The sequence below is a fragment of the Saccopteryx leptura genome, chromosome 2, assembly GCF_036850995.1.
Source record: "Saccopteryx leptura isolate mSacLep1 chromosome 2, mSacLep1_pri_phased_curated, whole genome shotgun sequence".
Lineage (NCBI taxonomy): Eukaryota > Metazoa > Chordata > Mammalia > Chiroptera > Emballonuridae > Saccopteryx > Saccopteryx leptura.
The window spans coordinates 2,330,192-2,351,431 of record NC_089504.1 but is presented as its reverse complement, the minus strand read 5'-3'; the positions used below and the strand labels follow the sequence as shown (position 1 = coordinate 2,351,431).

At 64.0% G+C, this 21,240-nt stretch overlaps 1 protein-coding gene across 3 annotated transcripts in view; it reads left to right on the top strand.

Annotated features, from left to right (window-relative positions):
* Positions 1-234: 234 nt before the first annotated feature.
* OLFM1 (olfactomedin 1) overlaps positions 235-21,240 on the top strand; it is a 35,617-nt gene continuing 14,611 nt past the window's right edge. The window contains exons 1-3 of one of the 3 annotated variants that reach the window (XM_066366726.1): positions 235-655; positions 15,053-15,202; positions 21,051-21,206. In XM_066366726.1, coding sequence (XP_066222823.1) covers positions 560-655; positions 15,053-15,202; positions 21,051-21,206 — 402 coding nt within the window. In that variant the 5' untranslated portion in view covers positions 235-559. Of the gene's footprint in view, positions 656-6,646; positions 6,731-12,564; positions 13,000-15,052; positions 15,203-21,050; positions 21,207-21,240 lie in introns of those variants that run through there. The other 2 variants (XM_066366727.1, XM_066366725.1) reach the window with 2 other exon arrangements.

Genomic DNA, 21,240 nt, shown 5'->3' with positions numbered 1-21,240 from the left:
GAGGGCCCGGTCCCCAGCGCAGGCCGCCTTTGCGTCCCGAGCCCAGGTCCCAGTGGACTGTGGACAGCTCCAGGCCCGCCTCCCCTCCCCCGCGCGCCCCCGGCAGCCCAGCCGCGGCCCCATCAGGATGGAGTTTCTTTCCGAGTTAAATTCCCCCGCCTTTTTGATGTCACATCCTGTCCCAGCCTGCTTCCCCGGCGGCTGCCGCCTCCCTCCCCGCTCCCGCGCGCGAGCGTGGCGCGCGGGTCTCTCTCTGCGCCACCCTCCCCCGCCCCTTCCCAGCAAACTTTTGGCACCGGGCGCTGAGCCGCGCCTCCGAGCCGGGCGCCGGAGGAGGGGCTGGAGGAGCCGCCCGCCCCGCCCCGCCTCGCCCCGCCCGGGACCGTGGAGCCGGGACCGATCAATATGCAGAGCGGACGCTCCGCGCAGCAGAACCCGCGCGCCGCCTGCTCCGGGTGCTGAAGGCGCGGGGACACGGCCAGGCGCCGCCGCGGAGCCAGCAGAGCCGGGAGCGCGTCCGCGTCCACGCAGCCGCCTTCGGCGAGGACCAGGCTCCTGCATGCCAGGACGTTGGAGGTGGCAGCGAGACATGCAACCGGCCCGGAAGCTCCTGAGCCTCCTCTTCCTCATCCTGATGGGCACCGAACTCACTCAAGTACGTGCATCCATCGCCATTTTCCTCCCTGCGCGCGTGAGGCGCCCCGCCTGGCCCCCGGGGAACCCGGCAAAGTCGGGGAGCAGCTCCGCGCAACATGGGGCCCCCTTCCCCCCCCCTCCCGCCGCCCCCTTTCCTCGCGCTTGGGGAGGACGTCAGAGTGCCCGCTGCACTTGGGATGGAGGGGGGAGTGCAGACGGACTGAGCTGGTGCTGAGCTACCCAGGACCCCCCAGCCCTGGCCCAGCTGGGCTGCACAGTGTGGGGGGCAGGGGGGGTTCCCCCACTCCCTGCTGAGAAGTTGGAAGGCCAGCACAAGGGGGTCATTTGCCTGCTATTGTTGTCTGAGAGGAGGCAAAGCGGGATGCCCAAGCCCTGGGCATTTTCAGGGGTAGATCTGACCTAAGTCCCCCACCGCCTCACAATGGCCCTCCAGAGAGCATCCCCGCCTTTGGTTACAGGCTGCCCTTGGGGCTCCCCAAGCCGCCTGGTAATTGTGCCTCTGAGCCCAGATCCAGACCCGGGAAGGGCAGGTGGTGTGCGCAGGGCTGGGGTGCTTGGTAGGCTCAGTGTGGAGGGCTTGGGGGGTTGTGGCCACATGCTCGGCGTGAAGTGTGTGAGTGGCAAGCGGCCGTGTGCGTGTGTGGGACCGCTGGGCGTTTCAAGTGGGCTTGGCATCCCCCTGAACAATGTATCAACAGAGAGCCTGCCTCTGGCTGGTGTTCTCCATTTTAAAAATGCATTTCGGAGCTGTAGGTCTGGGAGGAGGAGAAGGAGGAGGACAAGGGTTGTCTGGGAGCCCTGGGCTGGCGGTGCCGCTTTGGCACCAGGGTGCTGGGAAGAGCCCGCTAGCTTCAGGAGCCAGGCTGCTCAGCAGTGACATTAAAATGCCCTTTGGATGGTGCCACGGTGCCACTCTCTGAGCTGAGATGCCAGCCCTTTGGACCGGCAAGTCCGAGAGGTGGCTGAGCAGCAGGGACCGTCACCCCAAGCCCCAGCGCCCCATCCCTCCCTCTCTCCCTCCCTTTCTCTTAGAACAAAAGAGAAAACAAAAGAGCGAAGAGAGGGTCAGAGGTGGATCACAGGAGAGAAGGCTCTGGAACAGCGCCCCGGGGCTGCCTGAAGCCCGTGCCTGCTGCTCCCCGGTTCTGGTCGGGGAGTGCGGCCTCAACCCCAGCACTGGAGGGCTCTGTTGACCCTCTGACCCTCAGAGGCCCCGGACAAGGGGCCCGGTCCCCTGGAGAGGTTCAGCCCTGGCGTCAGAAAGAAGTCTCCTGGCAGCGGGGACGGCCTGGTGGCGGGGTGGGGGGTGGGCACTGTGGACTGTGGACAGGAGCACGTGTGCACGTGAGCTCACACACACACACACACACACACACACACACACACACGCAAGCACTCACCTCGCAGACAGGAGCACACGCAGGCATATGCCTTATTTAGACATCTCGGGGACGAGATGGCTGGCCCTGGGTGGCCCGGGAGTAGTAGCTGCCCCAAGGATGCTCTAAGCCTTCCGGATGGGCCTTCTCACGTCCGGGTACCCCGAGTCTTCATTCCCGGACCCAAGAACGTGTCCCTCCATCGCTTTCCCTCCTTGTGTCTTTTGAGAGATCCCCTGTTCTTGGGGGAAACTTTTGGCTCAACTTCAGTTGGAAGCTTTGTCTCCATAGTGAGTGTTTGCCCCTCCATGTCCACGCGAAGGGTGCCGGCTATCTAAATCCTGTCCCCCCACACCCCCCACCGACATGCTGGCCGTCCCTTCAGGACCCTGGGCAGCTCCCAGATCCTCAGCCGCCCCCCCACACACACACACACCCTGCCCCCCAGGACCAGGAAACGAAGTGCTGGTTTCTTCCTGAGGTTCCTCTTTCCAACCCTGAGCGGCGGCATCTCTCCGGGGACTGTGTCCCTAGCTGTGGCATCTCTCCGGGGACTGTGTCCCTAGCACAGGCAGCCAGGAGGCAGCTCCCGCCGCAACGGTGGCCCCAGCTCCCTGGGCCTGCCTCTGAGCTTCTGCCTTGGGCATCTTCGTCCAAGGCTCTTTATCCCTGATTGGGGTGGGATTTTAGAGCAAAGGCTCAACTGGGTGAAGTCACTGCTGACATTTCAAGTCCAAGAAAGGGTCAGAGAGCGGCTCCGTGGCCCCAGCTGCACTGTTCCAGCTGGAGGCAGAGGCGGGGGCCGGGGGGAGGGGGGAAGAGCAGCGGGGGGGGCATGTCAGGGTGGGCCAGGCTCCTCTCGCCTGGAACAGGGACCTCTAGGGCCTGGGAGTGGATGTCGGTGCAGGGCTAGGAGGCTTTGAATCGGAGAGCTACCTAGGAACGTCCGTGCCTAAGAATCTTGCTCTCCTGACCCCAAAGTGGTTCGAGACCCTAGGGAGCCCCCGTGCGGGGGCACCTTCAGCAACATGTGTCAGCATTGTACATGGGCACGCCACCCCCGGGCTCCAGGAGAGGGTGAGGGGGCATCGGAGGTGGCTGGGCCCTGGGTGCTTTCTGCCTCCCCTCCACCCTCTCCCTCTCCTGCAGCCATTCCTCACTCCGAGGGCCCTGCCGAGGGACACACGCGGTCCCAGGGCTGCTGGGCAGGGACCAGCCCGCACGGCCACGGGGGCAGGTGGTAACGTATGGATGTTACCTGCACGTTTTAATGCTGCTGGAAGGACGTGGGCAGACGGGAGGGCGGGGGGTGGGGGGAGCTGGCCCGTGGGGGGGGGGCAGAGCACATGGCTGGCCATCTGTTCTTCCGACAGCCCACTTACAATGGGCCGCTCAATCAAGTGCCAAGCCCTGACCGATGGCCTACGAGGGACCAGGCTTGTGGGCCCGGGTGAACTTCAGCCTCGGGCAGAAAGACGTTTCCCTCAGTCTTGTTCTGTGATTTTTCAGCAAAGGGGCTGGCGTCTCACGGTCCCTCGAGAAGGAACTGCCCTGCGGAGTCCCCCAGCCAGGGGGGGAGGGGATGGCCTCTCTGTCCTGGGGGGTGGAGGTGGGGAGGACCAGGCGGTGGCCGGGGCTCCCTGAGTTCCTGCCGGCCCACCTGCACTGCCGTTCAGATGGGAACGTGTCCCCTCTTAAGTGATGGCCGCCAGGAAGGGCTGGGAAGCTCTGTCACCACGACCTTGAACCCAGTCCCACCAGGCGGCCGTCCGGTGACCTTGAGATAGTGCTCTTGACCTCTCCGCCCGAACTTCCTCCTCTTGGGGACAGCAGGATGGCACCGGCCGGTTCGGAGGAAGTCTGCCTGCTGCTGCGTGCGAGCCCCAGCGAGCCCCAGCCCGGCCCTTCCAGCGGCCCCCTCCTCCCTCCCTCCACACACTGAGCTCAGACGGAAGCCAACTGGTCAGGCTTAGCGCGGTCAACCCTGGGCTCGCCACGCCCAGCGAGTCCGGGCCCCGCCACCTGGCACCTGGGCCGACGCGTTCTGTCTGGGGGACGGAAGACCCCGCCATGATGATTGTTTTAAGAGGACACGAGAGAGTCTGGACCCACTGGGGTCTGAGCGGAGGCAGCAGGCAGAAGGGAGTTCTCTTCGGGGGGCTGGGGGGCATGCCTGCCGCCGGGCCAGCAGTGAGCAGGGGGCGCAGAGGGGGCTGCCCCTGGAGACACAGCCTGAGGTGGGCTCCGTGAAGGGGTGTCGAGGACTCCCACCTTACGAGTGAAGCAGAGCCCTTCTCACCAGCCGGGCTAGCCGCAGGCCGGGCGTGGCCTGATTTATTTATTTTCTTTTATGACATGACACCCAGACTCCCTTTGGGACCCCAGCTGCCGAGCACAGAGCACCCCTGAGGGCCAGCTGTGGTCGCTGTGTGTGTGTCTGCAGGCTTTATTATGGGCTGACCGCTGCTGTGTGCTCAGACTCCGAGTGTGATTCGCTGTTTGCCTGTCCAGGCACCTGTGTAGGGAGGTGACCCGACCCCGGGGTGCTGGGCTCCCCTCGGGCAGGGGAGCTGGCGTGGAGCCAGCCCCTCAGCATCCCACGTGCCCGCCAGTCACCCTCACACTCGGCCCCTTCCACGCATGTAAGGAGGATAAGGCCCCACATGTTGTTACCTGCTGACTTCCTGCCCACCTGTCCCTGGCTCCTGGGCCCACATCTGCCCTGGACCTGAGTGGAAATGGGTGTCTTTTCCTGAACCAGTTTGTTCGGAACACGTGGAACTAGGTCTGCTTCTGTTCGGCTGGCCACGGGGGGCGGGGGGAGGCTGGCCCTGGCCACACAGGCAGCAGCGGCCGCGGTCGCCGCGGGACAGGCGTGTGCCCCGCGTGAACCGTAAATCCCCCAACACCAGGCCGCTGCTGCTCCTCCGTCTCTCCGAAAGCAATTTGCTTCCGATCCCATTGACTCGGGCCCTTCCCTAACACAAAGAAAGGTAATTTTCTGCCTGGGGTGGTATTTATTACTAAAGTTATCAGGCCCTGTAATCAGTATTAACATCACCGTGTAAAAAGGATACAAAACTAATTACCAGCTAAACGGAATTAGATACGTGGCCGCGTGTCTGGCATGCGGCTAACAGGAAGGAGCCGGTTCTCGGCTCTGAGAGTCGCCCTGCGCCCCCCGCCCCCGCCTCCGCCCCCGCGCGTGGGTGGCCTTCACGCTCAGCAGCCGGCAGCCGCCACGGGCGTCTCCCACGCGGGTGGGCGTGGCCAGCGGAGGGCAAAGTGCCAAGGGGAGTGGTACCTCTTGGATTGAACGCATGACACGCATAAGAAACTGGCCAGGAGCCCAGGCGCGGGGGACGAAAACCAGGAACCAGGAACACAGTATTGTGTGTGTGTCTGTGTCCCAGCACATCCACCTCCCTGCCTGGAGCTCCTCCCTTGAGTCGTGTGGTGACAGTCCCCACGACCCTGTGTCACGGTCCCCAGTGAGGGCACCGAGGCTTCGGGAGGTAAAGGAAGCTGTCTGGTGACCCCAGAGGTCGGTGGCAGACCCCAGGCACAGTCTCGGCTCTGTCCGAAAGCCGCAACACTCCAGTTCACGTTCTTTTGTTAAGAAAGAGCGGAAAAATGAGAAGTGGACAGAACCGCCCCGCACAGCTGAGAGCCAGGAGAGAGGAGGGAGGGGCCTGGCGTTGTCACGCCGACCTCTGCACAGGTGCCTTTGAGAGCTGTGTCTCTCTAGCTGTGTGGCCAAATGCTCACCGGCTGCCGACCTGGAAACTTGGCGTTCAGTAGGCGTGGCACAGAGGGGAGTGCTCGGCGGGGGTCAGAACGAGGTGTCTCCTTCCCGCCACCAAGGACAAGTCCCCTCCCCTCTGAGGGACAACTGAGGTCTGAGAAGTAAGGAAGGACAGGGCCCAGCTGCACTTGGTTCGCGGCTCCAGGCGGGGAAGTTCTTCTCGCTAAGGTGGTCTCCCCCTCCTTCTCCTTCTGTCGCCAGGCTCAGTCTCAGGACAGGTGCTCCGGTGACCATGGGGGACCCCTTCGCTCTCCGGCAGTGTGTAAAAGATGCGTGCTCTGCTCTCTCCGATCTGGGCGATGGGAATTTGGACCTTACGCTGCTGTGTACAATTCAGGGACGTTAAAATCTAGCTGGTGTTCTGTAAGAGAGTAAGTAGGGTCTGGACTGGATGAAGTGTCCTGGTGAGAGGCGGAAGGGGCCGAGCTCCCCGCCCCCAGCGTTTGTCCACATCCCGCCCTGCAGGGGAGGGCGTCACCTTGGAGACGCTCACTGGATGCAGCTCCGCCCCACCCAGCGGGTTCAGGGAGCGCACAGAACCCCCCACCGCACCTCGGACCTCACGCAGACATCCCTTAAGTGGGCAAAGCGGCTCTCGCGGGCGTCGGAAAGAAAGTGACCCCCACTCACTTCAAGGGATGCTTTGGGTGTCTGAGGGCAAAAGAAAGAGCAGGGGTGTGTTTAGAAACATGACAGACACCTTACCGAACACCCCAGGGTGCCTGCTGGCGGTGAGTCAGGACACAAGGACTCGGCAGAGCCGGCTGTTTGTACACAGCGGTGCTCTCAGACGCCCAGAGAACGGAGACCCCATGCCCCTTACCCCGCCAACGCACCTGCACGCTCCCTTTCCCGGCCGCCAGTCTTTTTGACGTGGTGGCATTCAGGGGTAAGAAGGCGTCTGTGAGTGTCGCTGGTTAAGTTTCAAGACGGGAGGTTTCTCCAGAGACGGCGGTGGCAGCCTTTGGGTGGAGGTGGCTGAGATACTGGGGCCAAGCCCCGCTCAGCAGGCATGGCATCCTGGTGGGTGTGACCTCCGGGGGGGGGGGGGGACTCCAGGGGTGGGGGACACCAAAGTCCTCTGCTCTGGACGAGTGCTGCGTCCGGGTGTTTCCTGCTTCTCCAGCTGGACCCCAGCGTCGACTCTTAGATGCTTTTAGAACGACGACGCCTCTTTCTAATTCATGTCCAAGATCAATTATTCATGTCAAGGTCAGTTACTTATTCATAGAAAGCAGACTGTGCTTCCTAGCCAGTGGTGGCGAGTTCCCCTACCTGGAAAGGAGAAACAGTCACGTGGGTGGGGAGGGGGAGGGACCCCCGGGGTGCCCCCCCACCAAGAGTCAGCCCAGAGGACAACGGGCTTGCAGAATTAAGGAATTAGCTCATGCGTGCTCTTCACAGTCCCTCCCAGAGTGGGACCCAGAGAACGGAGACCTGTGGCCTCCCCAGTCTGGACGTGGGCCAGCCCGAGGCAGCGGGGATGAAGGCAGCGTGGAACTTTCTGGAGGGGCCAAGGAGGGGATGGGAGCCAGCCTGGGAGGGAGGGGCTGCCCACACCCTCCGCCCCTCCGTGCTCCCTCCGGTCACCAGCAGAACAGGGACTTGGCAGGGACGCACCTGGCTCTGAAGGCTTCTTTGCTCAGACATGACGGCAGCTGTCCCCTCAGCGTCCCCTGGCCGACATCGTGTTGGGGAGGGAGGCCCTGCGAGGTGCCTGGCGATGGGCCAGGAGGAAAATCCTCTTCCTGGGGGGCGCGGGGAGCCGTCAGGTCCTCCCTACCTAAGCCCACCCCTTGAGAGCCAGGGGCCACAATGGGGCCAGGATGAGGGAGACCTCTGTGTCGTGGGAGGACGCTTGGGGGATCCTCCGTGGCCGCTGGGAGACAGGGTCCAGGACACCTGTGTGCGTCTCCCCAGCTTCCCAGCTCCGGCTGGGGACCAGGCCTCTCCCTGCTCCGGGAACGAGCTTCCCCAGTGACACAGCCCTTGCAAAGGGCCACCACGGGGTGGAGGGCGCAGAGCAGCTAGCTGCCCGTGGCCCTTCCTTGCCCTCTCTCTCCTGTCTTTCTCCTCCTCCATCTCTTCCCTCCTTCTTTCTCTCCCTCTCCCTGCTCCCCCTTCCACCCCACTGTGTGCAAATAGTTTGAGGAAAACATACACTTTTTTTTTTAAACGGGGAAAGAGCATCCACACTTTGTCCCTTGGTGATGTCGCTTTGTCGGGGCTGGCTGGACCGGAGCAGGTCCCCGGTGGACCTCAGTTTTCCGTCCGCGGCCTGGAGGCACGGGGGGGGGGGGTGTCGCAGGGCTGGGCGGCCCCGAGGGCCTTCGGCGGGTCGTGCTCCGCCACCCCCCCACGCCACCCCCCCCACGCGTGCCAGTCTCAGGCGGCGGGGTGATCCCACGCGGTTACGTAACGTCAGCGCTCATTTGGAGAGCCGTGAAACGGGGGCGGCGGAGGCTGCTGCTCCTGTTTGCCGGCGGCGAGCAGTTGCGTTTGTGTGCAGAGCCCCCCAAGGTCAAGGCTAGAACGGGCTGGCGTTGAGGACGGAGACCTGGCCAGCCCGGGGCTCCCTGTCAGGTGGCCTGGCACCGCAGGCCTGAGCCGGGATGGTGCATGACGGCTGGGCACAGGGTCGGGAGGCACTCACAGACTTCCCATGAGGGCTTAGGATTGTTCCAGCAGAAACGTGTCCGGTGGGTGCCCTGCACCGTGGAATCGTGCAGGCGATGGGGCGTCTGCGGCCGTGCGGCGGATCACACGCTGCCCCGGGGCTTCACAGTGGCCGTGTGCTGGGGTGTGAATTGTTTGTGCACCCTCTTTCCCCCTCCCCCAGATTCATGTTGAAATCCTAACCCCCAAAGATGGTCGCGTTAGAGGTGGGGCCTTTGGGAGTGTCTGGCCGTCTAAATGGGATCAGTGCTTTAGGAGGGGTGGGGGGGGCTTTAGGAACTCCCTCCGCCCCCCACCACGTGAGGACAGTGAACCCGGGTGACCCCGCCCCCCCACCACGTGAGGACAGTGAACCCGGGTGACCCCGCCCCCCACCACGTGGGGACAGTGAACCCGGGTGACCCCGCCCCCCACCACGTGAGGACAGTGAACCCAGGTGACCCCGCCCCCCACCACGTGAGGACAGTGAACCCGGGTGACCGTGCTGGCATTCTGGCCGTGGCCTTCCGGCCTCCAGAAAGGTAGCCGTCCATCTCTGTTGTTTATGAGCCGCTCGCCGGCGACGTTTTACAGCAGCTGAGGTGACAGAGACGCCAGCCTGGCGTCCGAGGGGCGGAGACGGGCCGTGCGTTAGAGCTTGGCCGTGTGTTAGCGGGCTCACGCCCTGTGGTCTTGGACGGGTCTGGTCATCCTTCTGAGCCCTCCCCAGAGGAGGAGAACCGGCCATGAACCCCCTCCCGCGGCGGCCGTAAGGATGAAGGGGCGTCGCGTGGTTGACGGAGGGCGTCTGGGCACACGCAGGACCCACCCAGCCCGGTCCCGGGCCGGGGTCGCTCGCTCGGGGCTGCAAGCCAGGAGCCCAGCGTCAAGGGGAGCCATGCGCACACCGGGGTTTAAATTCCTCGCCGGGCCAGGCGCCCTGGCGCTGGCCGAGCCCCTGGATCCTCTAATCCGCACGCCCTGCCTTCCTTCCTCCGTGCGCCGCTGTCGTTTGCGTGTGGAAATACTGTGTCGCCTTCCAAATCGAATTAGACTCGCTCTCGAGGCTCCTCGATGACCCTTTCAAGTGCACGGAAAGCCCGTCCCTCCCTCTGGGATCGCAGAGGGCGGACACCGGCCGTGGATGAGTGAGGAGTGACTTTCCTCGAACCGCCCGGCCGGTCGGAGCAGCCGGGGTGCCGACCGAGGCGGGCACGGGCGCAGCCTGCATCCCCGGCATAGCCCCGTCTGTCCGTCTGGCCCACGCGCTCCAGGGGGACGGGGCGGGGAACTGCCCGTCCCTTAGATTCTCTGTCGACATCGACAAGTAGTGAACACGCAACAGCGAGGACGTGAAGGCAGCCCGACGGGTGTGAGTCGGCTTTTCCTCCTCCCACGGCTCTCAAACCCTTTGGCCGCCCCTCCCCCCACCCCCACCCCCACTGTCGGCTTTATCCCCAGGGAGGCCGAGGAGCGCCCAGGCTCAGGCCACATTTGACCAGCCCAGTGGGAGCCACGCCACGCCCCGTTGGTAACAAGGCTGTTTCTCAGCCGGCCCTTAGAAGACGCTTGGAAGCCTTCACTGGCTCCTCATCTGGGCCGCACGCGGGAGGAACACGGTAGATGCTCCCAGGCCTCCGGGCCAGCCAGCCCTGGTGGCCTGTCTCCTAGAGGGTGGTGGGGGTGGTGGTGATGGTGGGGGGACCAGGCCAGGGTGGGAGACGGACGGCAGCCCACCGGTCCTCCAGCCGCCCTTCCGAGCAAGTCTCAGCTCGTGGTCGCAAACCACCTGGGCTCTCCACGGAGACCTGAGAAACCAGCCCGGGTGACACTCTTCAGATTTCGGGTCCCCGTTGTGGGACGTCACTGGCATGAAATCAGATGAGAAGTTCTGCCAGGCCAGAAGGGCTTTCCCTCTGTGCCTGCCCATCTGAGGGGTCACTGGGGGGGTGTATTTCCACATCCAGTAATACATCTACATGTGTGTGTCTAGGTCCACAGCATTTCTTCCCAAAGCAGATCTGAAGAGAGGTGGAGGGGACGCGGGGGGGCACCGACTCCCCGCTCTGCCCGTCAGCGTGAACGCTAGTCCCCCGCTGAGGGTCCTCTCTGGGCATGATTGGTCCCGTGCACGGGGGGGGGGGGGGTGACAAGGACTGGCGCCCTCACAGGGTGCCACACCCGCTTCTGCCCTAACACGATCCTCACGGCCCCCAGAGGGGAAGGTTACTATCGTTAGACCCATTTTAGAGCCAGGGAAACTGAGGCACAGGAAAGCTAGTCACCTTGGCCAGGGTCTCACAGCCAGGATGCGGCAGAAGCAGGGCACAGCTGCAGGCTGCCCAGAGCCAGAGCGTGGGCACCCAGCGACCGTTTCGCGGTGCGTACTCAGCCGGGCAGTGAGGAAGTGTTTTCTTCACGCACGGTGTCTAGACATGGAACGCAGCGGGATCTGCTGCTGTGACACGGGTGGCGCCTCTGTCCTGGGTGGGTTGGCGTGCTGTGTCCCTGTCTCGGATTTGGTCTGGGGGTCTGCAGCCCATTGTACTCCCCCACACACACGCGTCTTGCCCTTGGTAGTGAGTGTCTGCGGCTTCCAAGATGCGCCGCCTGAGGGTTTTGCTGGCTGGATTGGGCTGGATTGGTTCCAGCAAAAGAAGTGGTCGCCGCCCTTTCTGCAGCGGGAAACGGTGTGAGCGGCCTGTAGCCCCGAATCTGGGCTGCAAGAGAGGAGGAGGGTGGTGGGCACAAGCCGCCCCCAGCGCCAGTGCCCCCCGTGGGCTGTGGAGGCTGGAGGCTGGTTCTCAGCAGCGCACGCAGTAGCCGCTCCCACCGGGAGATGGCGCCCTTCCCCAACAGTTGGAATCGGCGGCTTAGCAGCTGGGGGTATCCATTAGGAAGAGAAATCACAGAAACCCCTTCAGCTGGTGGCTCTCACACCCAGTCCTCGGGCCAGGATGCTCAGGGCCGTCCCTAAGTCCCCTGGACAAATAGAGACGGAGCAGAGAGGTGCTGGACATGGGGAAGGCTGGCTCCTTTCTCCCGACCTCCATTCCGGGGAAGGGAGATGTTCACCCCGGCAGAGAGGAGTGTAGGGAGCTGTGGGGGGAGGGGCGGGGAGGTCCTTCCTAGACGGCTGGGAGCACTTCATGGGAGGTCGGGAGGAAAAGCCTTTCATCTCCAGTTGGGAGAAAGAGGCTCCGTGAAGGTGTTTGACCCAGCCCGCCTGGGCCTCCAAGGAGACTCACGTGTCCTCTCGCTCAAGCTGCAGAGCGCTGGGGGCTGGTGCCCGCCGGCCGTGCCCCCCTGCCTGGACTCCCGGACTGTGGCTCCACCCCTACCCCAGCCAGCACACTGCTCATGGGTGGGGCCCCTTTAGCGCCACTGCGGCCGGGACACCTGAGCCCCAAACCCAACACGCAGCTCCTGCTCCCTGTGTGCACACCCCTCACACCTGCGCCCAGGAGCCCACACTGGTGGGTACCGCGAAGGCCAGAAGGATTCCTTCCTCCCAAAGGCCTTTAAGCACCTGGCTGCCTGGAACCCCCTTGAGGGCCTTTCCCGTTTACACCCCGTTCCTTTCCCGCAGCGCTGGGGCGGGGCGGGAGACCCCCCATGAAAGACTGCTTTTGGAGCTGGCCAAGTAGAGGTCGCCCTCCTGGTGCCGGGAGCTTGGAGCCACCGGGGAACTGGGTCCCCAGCAGCTGGGCTGGAGCCGGCCCTGGGGGAAGTGTGGTCTCTGAAGGGTCCCCGGGCCTCACCCAGCCCTGCGGACGGGGAACCGCAGCGGTGGGGAACAGGGGGCAACGACCAGTCAGTGCAGCTAAGGCTGCGGCGCCGCGGGCGGATTATTATGATTTAGGGAGTGGTGGGCTGTCCTCCCTGGTCACCCCGTCGCAACTCCTGGAGACTGAGGTTTGCAGACCTCACAGCCAGCAGCCAGGGGGCGGCGGGGAGCCGGAGCCGAGAGGAAAAATCCACCCATTTCCTGGGCAGATTGCGTCGGCCGTCGCCCGGCCGTGTCCCCGCCTCCCGGCCGCGGCCCCCGCGCGCAGTCTGCCTGGCGCTCAGAGCCAGAGCCGGGCGGCCCTTCCCGGCGGCGGCAGGGCGCGGAGAGACGCGGAGGGCGCGGCGGCACCCGGACAGCGGCGGGGCGCGCAGAGGCCGCGGGAGGCGGCGCACCATGGCCGGGGCGCGCGGGGTGGCGGCGGCGGGCGGGCGGCGGCGGGCCGAGGGGGCGCGGGGACACGGCCGGGCGCCCCTGCCCGCCGCGGTGCCCGCCGCCTGAAGGCTGCCCCGAGGCGCGGAGCCGGCGCCGGCGCGGCGCGGGCGCAGGAGGTGACTCGAGGCGCAATGTCGGTGCCGCTGCTCAAAATCGGGGTTGTGCTGAGCACTATGGCCATGATCACCAACTGGATGTCCCAGACGCTACCCTCGCTGGTGGGCCTCAACACCACCAAGCTCTCGGCGGCCAGCGGCGGGACGCTCGACCGCAGCACCGGTGTAAGTGCGCCCGCCGCCCGCCTTCGCGGGGGCCCCATCCCTCGCTCCCTCCCGACCCCCAACCCAGGGCTGAGCAGGCGCCCCGAGGGAGATGGGCGCAGGGCAAGGGCGCAGGCAGGGCTCAGGAGGCGGCTCCTCTGCGCTGCGGTAGTGACCCTACACCCCACGCCCCCAGCCGGGCCACTCCAGCCCCGGCCGCCCCGGCCATGCTTCCAGGCTTTTTGCCTGGTTCCCTCTCAGGGTGGGGGATGCCAGCTTAGGGACTCAGGCTTGGAGTCCTCCTTCAACTAATAACAAGTCTCTCATTGATCAGGTTAGGACATTGAGGCAGGGACTTGGCGACTTGGCCAAGGTCACTCAGCAAGTAAAGGGTGGAGACGTAGCCGCTCACCCCAGTCTGGCTGGGTCCCCGCCCAGGGCTCTGAACGAAGCCCGCCCTACTTTGCAAAAGCCGGACTTGACAGGCCTGGCCGCCTGCCGGTGGGCCGGGGTGCCGGTGCCCTCGCCCCGTCCCAGAGTCCCGACGCGCCATTCCCTCCCATCCCCACCCGGAGGTCCGTCAGAAAAGGGTGTAAAGGAGCCCGGGCTAGGCCCTTGGGTGCTGCTCGCTGCGGAGCTCACCCCCTCACCTTCCGCGCGCCCCCTCCCCCACCCGCCCTGCCTCCCTTCTCGAGGCCTGGGGGAGGGGGCAAGCGCCGGCCGCTCCTGGGCAGGGCTGACTTAGAAGGTAGCTGAGCGGCTGGAGCCAGGCTGGGCAGGAACCACCCGTGAGCCGCGGGCAGCGCGCCCGAGGAAGGGGTGCGCCCCAGGCGGGTTCCCGGTCTGCTGAAAGGAGAGGTGAAGGGCACAGGCTCCGCCACTGCCTTTCTGCTGTCACAGGTGCAGAGCTCTGGGAGGGGGCCTCCCGGGGACCCCCTCCTAAGCCCCCTGTTGCCTCACCTGCAGTCAAGAATCGCATGCAGTGTCTGCTTCATAATGACTTCACCCGCCCTCTGGGTCCTGAGCGGCTGGGGTTGGAAATGAATGAAATGAAATGTATCCCCACTCTAGTTGCTCCCCACCGAGCTTACACCCCCCTCCCCCCGTGCTAAAAATAGCAAGAGGTGACCTGAGGAGACCAGGCGAGCAGGCAGGAGCCACAGGAGGGGACCCGGGGCTGCTGCACTCAGGGAGAGTGTGTCCAGCCTCCGCCCTGTAGACCACCTGGCTGCCAGGACCACCTGAGCTGAGCTGCAAGGTGACAGCAGCCATTCACAGCTCTTGTTTCTTGGTGGCCCCTGGGCACACACCTCAGGAGATTGGGTGTGACCCCTGCACAGCGTGTCACCAGAAACCTGGTGATATCCACCAAATGGCTCGTGGGCGGCAGCTCGTGCCACGCAGAGTTGGGAGCCTGGCATTTTCTGGGGCAGCCTGCGCCAGGTGGCTGGCAGGAAGCTCGCCCTCCGCCAGGGCGTTGGGGATCTTGACGGCACCGGGCGGGCTTGTAGGCTGTTGGGTCCTGGCTGTTAATGATGTGACGGGGAGGGCTTCGTCTCCGAGCCCGGCGTCAAGTAGCAGGCGAGCGGCGTGAGGCTGCGTCAGCCCCCCCTGCTTGCCTCCAGGGGAGGAGATCTCGTTTCTCAATTATGTGCCCACTGTGAGTCAACGGGCCAGGCCTTCCTGCCTTCCTCCACCCCCCCCCCTTCCCCTTCCAGCTTCGGGCGGCCGCCCCGCCCTCTACCTCACAGATCGATTTGGTCAGATGCCAAAGTCCAGTATTCCTTGAATTTAAAAGTCCCTTGAATTAAAAACAAAAAAACAAAAACAGAGAGTCATGCCTGTTTGATCCCCTGGCACCCTTGGGGACCCTGACGGGAGATCGCCTCTTTGTTCCCCGGGACCCCGTCCTGCCTGGTGGTCAGAACGGGTGTTCAGATGTTCTCTTTCTGCCTTCCCTCTGTGGCTGGCTGCGGATAGCCTTCCCTGGGGTCCTGCCTGCCCGTCTCACTTGCTCTCCTCCCCCTCTGTCTCCCTCCCCCTCCCCGCCCCTCCCGGCCCCGCCCCCCTCCAGGTGCTGCCCACCAACCCGGAGGAGAGCTGGCAGGTGTACAGCTCTGCCCAGGACAGCGAGGGCAGGTGTATCTGCACAGTGGTCGCCCCTCAGCAGACCATGTGTTCCCGGGATGCCCGCACAAAACAGCTGAGACAGCTCCTGGAGAAGGTGAGTCTGTGCGGGGCGTGCACGTGTGTGTGTGTGCGCACGCGCGCATGCGTGTGTCCACACCGACACCAAGGCGTGGCTAGCCTACAGGCTCTGTCCCAGCTCCATGGCCTCACTCCGTCCCATTGAGAATATTTATGAGTGACTAAATGAATGGAGACTCCCCAAGGGTGGCCCAGGAGGGGATGAGTAGCCCCTCCCCATCACTGTGGGCCCCCCTGAGAAGCCACGTGGGCCAGCTCCCCCCCTCCTCCGTCCCTGTCCAGCTGTCCCTCCCAGTGATGGCTCGTGCGCACCTGCCTCAGGGCCTCAGGGCTCTGTCCCGAGCAGCTTCCTAGGACCCAGGGAGGCATGGTCACCAGTATTTTACCTGAGGGGACTTTTCCACTGCCTCTGAATGGCCAGGTGTCCCCCACCACGGATACACGCCTGGTGCAGAAGCAGATAACACTGTCCCCTTTGTCACCCACCTGGGAACAGCGCGGTGCAGTTCACGGAAACATTTTCAGCCCACTATCTCACTTAATTTTCAAGAGAACCGCGTGACGTTGATGAGAGTTTCACCCCGTTTTTAAGAAGTGGCCATTTGGGTCCAGAAAGGGGTGGACTGGCTCATTCCATGCAAACAGCTGGTCAGCAGGGGACCCGACACTCACACCCTGGGTTCTAGCCGCCCAGCTGGCAGGCGGCCTCTGCCCCACAGAGGTGGTGGCTCCTGGTGGCACGGCCAGCTCGGTTCCTGGCATATCCCACCCCAAGGACCCTGGACTCTCGGACAGCCCGAGTGTCCAGGTACCCTGGGAGTTACTGTGGGAAGGTGGAGAAATGGGAGGGACCCTCTGTTCCTCTTCTCACCCTCCCCCTGGGAAGAGGGGTCCCTTCACAGCCTGAGAAAGCAGAGCCACACCACATCCACACCGCACACCACCACACACCGGTGCTCACACACAGTCACACGCACAAGCACACACCACAGACACTCACACGTACCCCACAGAGACCCACGCCAACACCCACATAGCGGTGAAGCCGTTCCCTCGGTGGGGGAGCGTGAGAGGCGCCTTAGGGTGGTGGGGGGCCCTGTGCCGGGAGGACGGCCATGCCTGGGGCTGCCCTGGGTGCTGCCTCCGCCCTGCGGAAAGGTGGTAGCGGCCAGTAGGAGGCCCGGGTCAGTATTGTTCCGTCCAAGCCCAGCTCGGCCACGAGGCCTCCCACAGCCGCAGGACCCCGTTCCGAGAGGGTCCCATGTGGGACGGTAAGGGAGGGACCTTGTTTCCACAGGCAGTGGGGGGCGGGCCGGTGGGCAGAGGCCGGGCAGCGGCCTGTCCCTGGAGGGACAGAGTGTTCTATGTTCTCTGGCCGCTGAAAAAGAATGCAAGCGAAATGCGTTCGCCGGATCCCACAAACATTTATTAACAGCAAACTAGACCAAAGCCTAATTGAGCCTTTAATTATTCAGGAACTGGAGAGGAGAGAGGTGGAGCTCGGAGGGGCCTCAGGGACCTGCTGGGGGCAAGGCGGGAAGGGGGGGGCAGGTGTCACTGAGACCAGGACCTCCCGCTCTGCTCTGCTCCCGGGAGGGGACAGAAAGCCAGCAAGGGGTCCCAGGAAGCTCTCGGACCCCTGGGGCGGCAGGCCTGAGAGCTCTCCTTCCTGCCTGCTTGGAGGCCATGGCATCCCTGCTGAGAAATTCACAGCCCTGTGTGTATACCCTGGTGGGCACTGCGCTTTCAGAGGGCAGAAGCCCTTTGCTGTAGGAGCGCCTCCCTCGCAGAGCCTCCTGTGTCAGGAAGCGGAGGGCGATGGCTGTCTTCTTCTGTCTGTCACGCGCCCTCTCTTCTCACGGCGGGAGGGGCTCGGGGGGAGGGCGGGGCGAGGCTGGACATTGCACCCGGCCGGCCGGGCCTGAGCAGGGGGGTGTGTGCTCCCTCTCTGGGGCTGAGACGTGTTCTGTCCGGTTCCACTTCCGCACGGTGGCTTCATGTTGCCATCGGCCTGCCAGCGTCCACTTGGAGCCTGGGTTCCAGGCGCAGACGCTCTGGCTTCCGCTGGCCTGGAGTCCCCAGGAGTCACGTGGGCAGTCAGGGTTGAGGACCACCGGAGACCCTCGCAGAGCGTGGAAGGCAGAAAGGGGGCGCGGGCTCTCTGCTCTTGGAGGATGCGCACGGCCCCGAGCGTGGAAGTGTGGGCTTGGGAGAGGTCAGGCCGGGCCCGGCTGGAATCGTGGCTCAGGGGGCTTCACTTCTCCGGGCCTCGGTCTCCTTGTCTGTGAAGGAGGGACTCGAAAGAGCGTTCAGCTCCCAGGGTGAGCTAAGGAGCGGGGCAGGCTCAGCCCAGTGCCCGGGATGTTGGAAATGTTCCCTAACGTGTTAGCAGTTAGTCTGAGGGCAGAGCCAAAGGTGTGCCTGCCCCGGCCCCACCCAGGTAAGGAGAGAAGGGATGCCCCAAGAGGAAGGGGCTGCCGACCTCCATCTTCTCCCCGGTGACCGGACCCCGGCGGGCGGGTGTCACTCAGGCCCAGTCATCTTTCCTTTCGGCCGGAACTGCCTCAGGGGAACAGTTCTGCGGGCCAGGAGGTCACTTCCTTTGTTGTAAAGACAGCTTGGCATTGCTAAAGTTTGTTTTCTGGATTTAAAATCTAGGGTTTATAGCCTTTTTCATTTGTTAGAAGCGTCGCTTCTCTGATGAAATGAGAATCCCATTGTGCTGTGTGCAACCCCCAGTTAGAGGGATGACCCCCCCAAGCCACCCGGTTGGCTTGGTAAACTGTAGCCTGCCTCCACATTCTGTCTGGCCATCCCATCCCCTGGGGTGGGGGCAGGATGGTGACTGTTGCCACTTTTTGTGTCCCTTCCTCCCGGCCATATGGCTGCAGGGGGCGCTCCCGGGCACAAGGTGGCTGACTCCTGTGCTGGGGTGACAGGGGTTACAGGCGTGCAGGAGGCCCAGTCCCCTTCCCTCCACGCCCCTCCTGTCTGGCAAGGTGGGGGAGGCAGGTGTGCTGGTGACCGCGGTGTGGGCATTGTGCCACCGGGGTGATGGGATGATGTTGTTGCCAAGTGTCGTAGGCAGGCAGCCACTTCTGGCTTGGCTCATCAGGGAGGCCTCCCTGGAGGAGGTGCCGTTTGGGCTGGGCCTCGAAGGGTGAAGGAAACAGAACATGACAACTTTTTGCAAAAAGAAGTGCTGCAGTTATTCAAAGTGACAGGATGGGACAGGTGAGGGGGACACAGGGAGACGGAAGGTAGCGGAGCACGTATATTTCAGTTCCCGTGAAACGTCTCTGAGAGAAAGGACCGGAGAGAGCCGGTCACCCGCAGGAGGTGTTGTACAAGCCGGAATTTTTTCAGCAGAATTTGCGTGTGTTGCTTTCAAATAATGTCATAAAATGCCCGGCAATTTTTAAGTGACAAGATGAGCAATGCCAGGTTTCTTCTGCGGAGCAGGCTTTCGCCTGTCTGCTTTGTTTTATTTTATTTTATCTTAGCTTATTTGATGTGATTTGGGGGCGGGGAGGGCGCGCAGGGAGACGTGGAAACCATGTTACCATCTCTTTGTTTCACTGGCCGGGCCAAGCTGAGCCTCACACCCAAATGATTTTGTTCCTTTAGAAAAATAAAAGGGAGAGTATTTAAAAAAAAAACAAAAACCAGCAGAAACTCAGACATGAAGGTTTGCAGGGAGGGAGACGCCTTCCTCCTTCACGCTCGGGCCTGATTCTGAGCAAGCGCTGCCACAATCCCGAGCCCTGAGCCCTGTGCCCTGAGCCCGTGCCCTGTGCCCTGAGCCCTGTGCCCTGAGCCCCGTGCCCCGTGCCCTGTGCCCCGAGCCCCGAGCCCTGAGCCCCGTGCCCCGTGCCCCGAGCCCCATGCCCTGAGCCCTGAGCCCCGTGCCCTGAGCCCTGTGCCGAGCCCCGTGCCCTGTGCCCTGAGTCCCGTGCCCTGTGCCCTGAGTCCCATGCCTGTGCCCTGAGCCCCGTGCCCTGTGCCCTGAGTCCCGTGCCCTGTGCCCTGAGTCCCATGCCTGTGCCCCGAGTCCCATGCCTGTGCCCCGAGCCCCGTGCCCTGAGCCCCGAGCCCTGTGCCCTGAGTCCCATGCCGGTGCCCTGAGTCCCATGCCTGTGCCCTGAGTCCTGTGCCCTGAGTCCCGTGCCCTGAGCCCCGTGCCCTGTGCCCTGAGTCCCATGCCTGTGCCCTGAGTCCCATGCCTGTGCCCTGAGTCCCATGCCTGTGCCCTGAGCCCCGTGCCCTGTGCCCTGAGTCCCATGCCCTGTGCCCTGAGTCCCATGCCTGTGCCCTGAGTCCCATGCCTGTGCCCTGAGTCCCATGCCTGTGCCCTGAGCCCCGTGCCCTGAGCCCCGTGCCCTGTGCCCTGAGTCCCATGCCTGTGCCCTGAGCCCCGTGCCCTGAGTCCCATGCCGGTGCCCTGAGTCCCATGCCTGTGCCCTGAGCCCCGTGCCCTGTGCCCCGTGCCCTGTGCCCTGAGTCCCATGCCCTGTGCCCTGAGCCCCATGCCTGTGCCCTGAGCCCCGTGCCCTGTGCCCTGAGTCCCATGCCTGTGCCCTGAGTCCCATGCCTGTGCCCTGAGTCCCATGCCTGTGCCCTGAGCCCCGTGCCCTGAGCCCCGTGCCCTGTGCCCTGAGTCCCTGTGCCTGTGCCCTGAGCCCTGTGCCCTGAGCTCCATGCCCTGTGCCCTGAGTCCCATGCCTGTGCCCTGAGCCCCGTGCCCTGTGCCCTGAGCCCCGTGCCCTGAGTCCCATGCCCTGTGCCCTGAGCCCCATGCCCTGAGCCCCGAGCCCCATGCCCTGAGCCCCGTGCCCTGAGCCCCGTGCCCTGTGCCCTGAGTCCCATGCCCTGTGCCCTGAGCCCCATGCCCTGTGCCCCGTGCCCTGTGCCCTGAGTCCCATGCCCTGTGCCCTGAGCCCCATGCCCTGTGCCCCGAGCCCCATGCCCTGTGCCCCGAGCCCCGAGCCCCACGTGCATTTACCCGCCCAAAATCACAAACCTGGTTTCCCGAAAATCAAATAGCGTCGGCCGGCGGCGGCGCGGGAAGCTGTTTTTTCTTTTAAGCTCCCCGGAACCCTGTTGAATATTAAAGTTTCATCTCGAGGCGAGACTCCATCCCGACCTGCCCGTAGGATGTAAAAGAGCGATTCTTCATTTGCTGGGTGATGGATTTCTGACTCTGGGCCCTGAATGCTCATGTTTGCCAAGCAGTCATCTGCCTATGATATTGTTGGGGTGATGGATGGTGTGCAAGGTGGGGGTGGGGAGGAGAGCCCGGCGCCTCACCCACGCAGGCCCTTGCTCCTTCCTGCCGCCCGCGCGCGCCCCACCTGCCTGGCAAGGCTGGGGGGTGGGGGGCACAGGGGAAGCTCTGGCTGTGCTGGGGGCGGGGTGGCCCCACGATGCCGTTCCTCTTCATGGGTGAGGCTGTCCGCCTAACTGATTTCGTCCTGCAGAGTCAAGAGAGTAGGAGTCACTCCCAGAAAAGAAGGGGGGACATTCACCCCCAGCTGGAAGGCTGCAGCTGTGACCTGTGTGTGAGGACCTGGGAGAGTAGGGGGGGTCCCCTGTCCTAGTGTGCATCCTGGTTGTGAGAGCACATTCCGGAAGAGGGGCAGAGGGAGTGTTTACCAAACCAGCGTCCTGCGTTTGGGAGTGCGTGGTCCTCAGTCCCTGGCGCCCGTGATGAACCAGTAGATAGTGCACACCGGCCGCTCCTGGCTCCCTCCCGGCCCGTCGGCCTTGTGGAGAGGTCACCGCCACCCGTGTATTAGGAGGCGAAGACGCTCAGCCAGCCGGCGCCCGCCATGGCCCCATCCCTGAACCTGTTGCCTTTTTGACAGGTGCAGAACATGTCCCAGTCCATAGAGGTCCTGGACCGGCGGACCCAGCGGGACCTGCAGTACGTGGAGAAGATGGAGAACCAGATGAAGGGGCTGGAGTCGAAGTTCAAACAGGTGGAGGAGAGCCACAAGCAGCACCTGGCCAGGCAGTTCAAGGTACGTGTCCCCCCCCCCCAAGGCTGGGTCTGTG